At 47.3% G+C, this 6,275-nt stretch overlaps 1 protein-coding gene across 2 annotated transcripts in view; it reads right to left on the minus strand.

The window, feature by feature from the left end:
* USP7 (ubiquitin specific peptidase 7 (herpes virus-associated)) overlaps nucleotides 1–4,533 on the minus strand; it is a 30,402-nt gene extending 25,869 nt beyond the window's left edge. Inside the window, exons 1-2 of one of the 2 annotated variants that reach the window (XM_010840460.1) lie at nucleotides 2,802–4,533; nucleotides 1,893–2,067 (exon numbers count right to left, since the gene is read on the minus strand). Coding sequence is in view for 1 of the 2 variants with exons in the window: in XM_010840459.1 (XP_010838761.1) it covers nucleotides 2,802–2,844 (43 nt within the window). In the remaining variant the exon portion in view is untranslated. The remainder of the gene's footprint in view (nucleotides 1–1,892; nucleotides 2,068–2,801) is intronic. The other variant, XM_010840459.1, reaches the window with a different exon arrangement.
* Between the last annotated feature and the right edge of the window lie 1,742 nt (nucleotides 4,534–6,275).

Genomic DNA, 6,275 nt, shown 5'->3' on the forward strand with positions numbered 1-6,275 from the left:
GAATCACACACCAGATGTGAGATGCTGCCTCACGCCCAAGGCACAGGATTATCTTCCAAAATATGCTAATCAGGAGGTTTGATGTGAGATTTCATGTGAATAAAAATGTCACCACCCCGTCTTCAAGCCCTTTGTACCCATGGCATTGGTGGCCGAGACCAGAGCACAGCTGCCCCCCAAGCTCTTCCCGCTAATGGAGCAGCCGAGAACCTGTACTAAGTACCAGCAGGTCCAGACAGGCGGGGGTACAGCAGAGCGGCAGACAGGCAGACAGGAAGCCCCTCTCTCTGGCGGACAGGGCTGGCCTGGTGACCGTCCTCTGAGGAGGTAGGAGAGAAAACGGGTGGAAGGTACCCAGGACTCCATGGACTATTTATGCAGCTTTCTCTATCTGCAATGGCTTCAAAGTGAAACCCTTGTGGGTAAAAGTGGTACACTTGGGATTATAAAGACTACCTCCTACCCTGCCGGATTAGTGCCTCATCCAAATAGACTCTGACCTGCCTGAGCACCACGGGGCACTGACTGGCCCTTGCCAGCGTCTGTCGGCGAGCTTGTGCCGCCTGTTGCCCTCACATATCCTGGCAGAAAACCTGGTCCCCCAAAAGGTGGGCCTGAGGTTCCCCCAAAGGGCACTCTGGCAGAAGCTGTATCAAACCTCAATTATTCGTTCTAATACCAATCTCTGCACATCCCAGTTAATCACCCCCCCCCATGAAAACAAAAACAAAAACAACTATCCCCCACGGGCACCAACCACCTGTATCTACAATCCCTCTACCTCGACTGGATATTTCTCCCACCACTGCTGTCAGCCACTCAACTGCCGTGTAAGAGCCTCCCTGCCACGAAGGCGTCTCTGTGCGGACTGAGGCTCCTACCCTGCGGTTCCCCACACCGTGTGCCCTCCCTACATTATGCCGCCAAAGGAGACTCGGGAGAAAAGGGTGCTAGCGTGTCAGAGGCTTGGGGAATCATCAACAACAAAAAGGGCTTTCAGAGAAACATGTTAGGAGGCTAACGGCTCACAAATACTCAGTAAAGACACGTGCTTAACCCAGCACTCCTCTCACTTTCTGCAGATTTCTGAACAATTTCACACGCACATTTCTGCCATTAAATGGTTCAAAATAACTATCACCGCGGCCCCCCACCCCAGAGATACCATCTTTTCACTCTCCTGCCCCTGGGCCTTTGAGAAGACCAGGAACAAAGGGTATTGAAGACCACTGCTACTTTGTCCTGTAAAGTGCTTTTTCCAGCTGATAATTCACAGTAGGAGCACTTCTGCTTTTAGGTTCCGTAACGCCATCATTGACTACTAACAATTTAGTACAATTGGCCTAAAAGGAAGGGGTGTTGTGTACACTGTGCTCTCCTTACACTGGTTCTCAGGTGAGGCAATCTGGGGCCCCCGGGAGACTTCTAGCCACTATGAGAGACATATGGAGCTGTCACGACTCGGGGGGAGGAGGGGATAACACAGCAACCTAAAAAGTACAGGACGGCCCTTTCTGAGCAAGAAGGACCCACCAAAAGGCCATGGAGGCCTCGGAAGCCTGTGCCTGGATCCACACCTGCGCCTCCTCCCGAGCCCTCCCTCCCCAAGGACACCTGGGGTGACGCCAGGACGAGCCTGCACTGTGGAACCAGCTGAGGGCAGGGCTCTGGCTGGCTGGGGCGGCTCCCTGCTCTGGGAGAGGCTACCATCGACCCCTGCCTCGGGCCTTCCCCACGGCGCTCTCTGAACCACTGCTGGCCTCTCCAGGGTCTGCGATGGAACCAAAGGGCCCCCGCAGCCGGGGGGCCACCCCACACCGTCGCCCTCTCGTCTGCGGTGGAAAGCGCACTCCACAGGTAACAAAGCAGCGGGTCAGACCACGCCTCTTTACCTTCCTCAGATATGGCCTCAGCCCGCTGCCAGGGGTAAAGCGCACTGTGAGAGAACTCTCAACTACGGCTGCAGTTTCTCATGGAGGCTGAACTTTTGGCAGGAGGTCTGAACAGCAGTCCTTCTGGTGGTGCAGCCCGTGACTGACGGTTTCTTTCAACTGCCCCGTTACACCCCTGGGAAGGACACAACCCTCATGAGGATTGATGGACACGCTTTTGACAGAACACGGTTTCATATTACACTGCAAGACTCCGGGGGGCCGCATAAAGTGACTATTGGCTGCTACCTTCTCGTGGGGTTGACCTGGCAAACGCACAGGTCACACCCGTCTGATAAGGCATAACGAAGAAATAGCCTCGAGAGAAAGTGCTTCCCTAGGCCCAAAATGCCCATGCATGTACAAATGTGTATACTTTGCGCAGAGAAGATAAAAGACCAAAAGTCAGTCTGGGGGATGAAGCCCAAAGCTCGATTCTGGTTTTCGAACCTAACCGGAGGGGGGAGGGGTCATCAGCTACAACTGATACACTTGCTACAGTAGGAGTGCAATGGGAAGCCACGTTCCAGTGTCTAGAAGTAGCGTGCTGCAGACGGAAAGCAAAGGACAGTAAGGTACTTGTTCTGAGTACTAGGAGTGGCTGGAAAATTAACTGCAGGCCTGAGCAAATACCCGTCAATTACAGACTTCTGTATTTCCACCTTCTCGCCTAGGCTGGGGAGAATCAACTTACCTTGACATTTGCGGGCAATCGTGAAATTCAAAACCAAACCAGGCTCCTAAATTTTGCTCAGATACAACTTCCTGAAAACTAGCTACTCTTAAAGAGACTCAACAGTCCTCACGGAAGAGGTGTCTGCTTCCGACCGCTTTTTGCCCGACACGAGAAGACGAAGCCCGGGTACTCACCGTCCTCCATGTCCTCCTCCGTGTTGCTGTGCCCGTCACTCATGGCCACATTCCCGTTGATTACAGGGTTTTGGGTAATTCTCGGTGGGTCATCTGTATCTCCAGCTTTGAAAGAAACAAAGAAATTCCAAGATTTTTACCTTCCTGGCTTGCATCAAGTAAAGAGAAACATATGTGTACTCTGGACGACTTCCAGTCACTAGTAAGCTCCAACCACGCCAAATAATTGTGCTCTAACCCAAAAGATACTTACTGGTATGTTTGCGAAACAAACTTTTGTTCCGTTCAAAATGCTAAGTGGGTTCTGAACACACAATACTCTGCTGAATTTGCAATGAAATTTATTTTGAAAAAGGTTTCTACTCATTCAAACTCAATCCTAGAGAAAATATTGTTTGGGGGTGGGGGGTTTAAAACAGCATACGTTAGAATCTTCCATCATGGATACATGTGCCTTAAAACAGCAAACTCATTCTAAACTGTTACTGGACACTTCAATCATATAAAGTATGTATCCATACCAGAGAACAGGAATGGCATTTTGGGGTGTGGGGAATTTGAAAAGGGGATCCCTGGGAGGATGGGAATGGACAAAGATCCTACAAAGGATCTTGAGACTAGCAGAATGCTTGCTGAAGGCTGGCCTGGAAAACATTTATATAAAACCAGAAGCGAGGATTTAAAACTTTTAACTAATGACTGGCAAATATGAAGTGTAAACTCCAACTGTAACACTCCCATCCCTCTTCATTCATTAAGTACAATCTTCTTTGAGACACAGGGCCATGGTTTAAAAGAAAAAAAATTTTTTTTAACTTCTGGCAGGAATTAGGATTTAAATAGCCTCTAAGAACCCACGGAGGATGAAAGGAGTGAGGAAAAGGGGGACACGGAGGTTCTGGAAGGTTGTAAAGGCTCTAGTAATAGAGCCCAGGACCACGAGGCTCCTGAGCCCTTCAGCAGCCCAGTGTCTGAAAAAGGGAACCATCTCCAAGGAGTGGCTGGACGTTACTTATTCAAGTGTCTGTAAACGTTAAGGAGGGGGTAGATGACACCTTAGTTGAAATGCACTGGGTTGAGGGCCACTTTCACTTTTCACTTTCATGCACTGGAGAAGGAAATGGCAACCCACTCCAGTATTCTTGCCTGGAAAATCTGATGGACAGAGGAATCTTGCAGGCTGCAGTCCATGGAGTCGGACACGACTGAGTGACTCTGACTACTTTGACTTGATTGACTGGTCAAAATGGCCATACTTTTAATTTAATCCTGTCCTTCTGGCATATAGAACAGTTTACTGCAACTAATGATGTTCTGTGTTTCCTTGTATGGTCAGCTTTCCCTGGCAATTCAAACACTCCAACAGAAATTAAGAATACCAGCTACAAACAGGAGACGTGGTTTTTTTAAAGTAGCTACATAGCTGTGTATTTGGACTTCAGTATTTCAGAGCCTTCCCACCACTCCAACAAGCAGTGGGTCTGATTCAGCACCATGGACAGCACCCTTCCCTTTCTCCTCTAGGCAAGTTCCAGACCTCAACTTCAGGTTACATTTCTCAAATAATTCCTGAATATAAACCGTCCTTTTTTTCCTTGAGTATCTCAAAACACACCTTAGAGTTCCTTGGAAGCCAAGAAACAGGTATTACCACCCAAATTTAGACCACTGCCAGTCTTGATGTTTTTGTTTTATTAAATATCAATAAACCAGTGAAGTTGCTCAGATGTGTCTGACTCTTTGTGACCCAATGGACCGGAGCCCACCAGGTTCCTTCATCCATGTAATTTTCCAGGCAAGAACACTGGAGTGGGTTGCCAAGAAGGATCTCCAGGGGATCTTCCCGAACCAGAGATTGAACCTAGGTCTCTCACATTACAGGCAGAGCCACCAGGGAAGCCCAAAGTGAAAGTCAGTCATATCCGACTCTTTGCGATGCATGTATAGTCCATGGAATTCTCCAAGCCAGAATACTGGATTGGGTAGCCTTTCCCTTCCCCAGGGATCTTCCCAACCCTGGGGTCAAACCCAGGTCTCCCACATTGCAGGCAGATTCTTTACCAGCTGAGCCACTAAATATCAATATATACATTTAATTAATTTTGTCAGGGTATCAATAAAAGCTGTTTATGAAAACACAATTTTTAAACTGGCCCCCCAATCATGACACCCTGACAAAAACACTGGAAAGTAAGAAGGAAAGTAGAAATTCCTTTTCCCGTTGCTTATCTAGCTTGAGCCATATATGCTAAAAATGTACTTTGACTGAAATTTCTACATTTACCCTCCTAAATTACCTCAAACCATCAAAAAATATTTTGAGGAAAAATCCTACAAAGGCCTATGAAATAAACAGCACATCCCACCAATGGAGTATTATACAGCAGGTTTTTTTTTTAAGGTTCTTGGGGAATTCCCTGGCAGCCCAGCGGTTAGCACTCACACCTTTGCTGCCCAGGGCCCACGTTCAATCCCTGATCGGGGAACTAAAGGTTCTCAGTGTACCTATGTGAGATTCTGAGTTAATACTATTACATTTTTAAAAATGAAGATGCCATATCTATCATCATAGCTATCAAAGAGATAAAAGTTTTGTTGGAATAAGACTATGTAAATTCTTATTGCCCTTTACACCAATAAACAAACACGGACTAGAACACAAACTAGCACGAGGTTCTGAAGCAGTAGAGTGACTCCCCCACAGACACACACACCCCCGTCACATGAATGCACTAGGAATCTTGAAGCCATTTGCTCGACATGTGCCTGGTACTTTGACTTTAGTTCCTCAGGTCTTTAGAAGAGCTTTAAAGCATGGTTTATAGTGCACACGTGCAAAAACGACAAGTTTCTCTGAAGTTGGCTCCTAAAGGCAAGGCGGGTAGGGTTCCACAGTTAGAATGAGGTTCTCCTGAGCACCATCCCATCTTGTACATAGTACACATTCCTGCTGGGCTGACCAATTTTCCACACTTCACAGGCATGGTGACAGTGCTCCAGGCCGGTGGCTGTCAAACTGCAGAAAAGGCCCCTGGCTGGCCCATGACGTACATGGGGAAACTGTCAGCAACAGGCCCTCCCAACCAACTGGCACGGGACCCTTGGAGAAAAGGTCGGCAACTCAAGTCTAGCTCCTAAGGGACTGTATCCAGTTAAAATAAGCTCCTCATAAACGAGTTAGTTCAACAAAAGGATTAAAAATTTAATTAAGACACAGTAAATCCCTGGACCAGAATTAAATGATGGAAGTGCCTGATATCACAATCTGAACTAGGCTTCCAGAAATATCCTAAATGATAAGGCTATCTATATCATCAAGGAAGAAGTGCAAGATTGGCATTTATGTTTATTTATCACCATATAAACTGATCCTGTTCTGAATTTCTTATCTTGCTCAGCTGGAATTTTCCCAGATATGTTAACTCTCATTCGGCCAAATATGAGCGACGACACAACGATTAGAAACACCACTGA

Source organism: Bison bison, unplaced genomic scaffold (assembly GCF_000754665.1).
Source record: "Bison bison bison isolate TAMUID 2011002044 unplaced genomic scaffold, Bison_UMD1.0 scf7180017864144, whole genome shotgun sequence".
Lineage (NCBI taxonomy): Eukaryota > Metazoa > Chordata > Mammalia > Artiodactyla > Bovidae > Bison > Bison bison.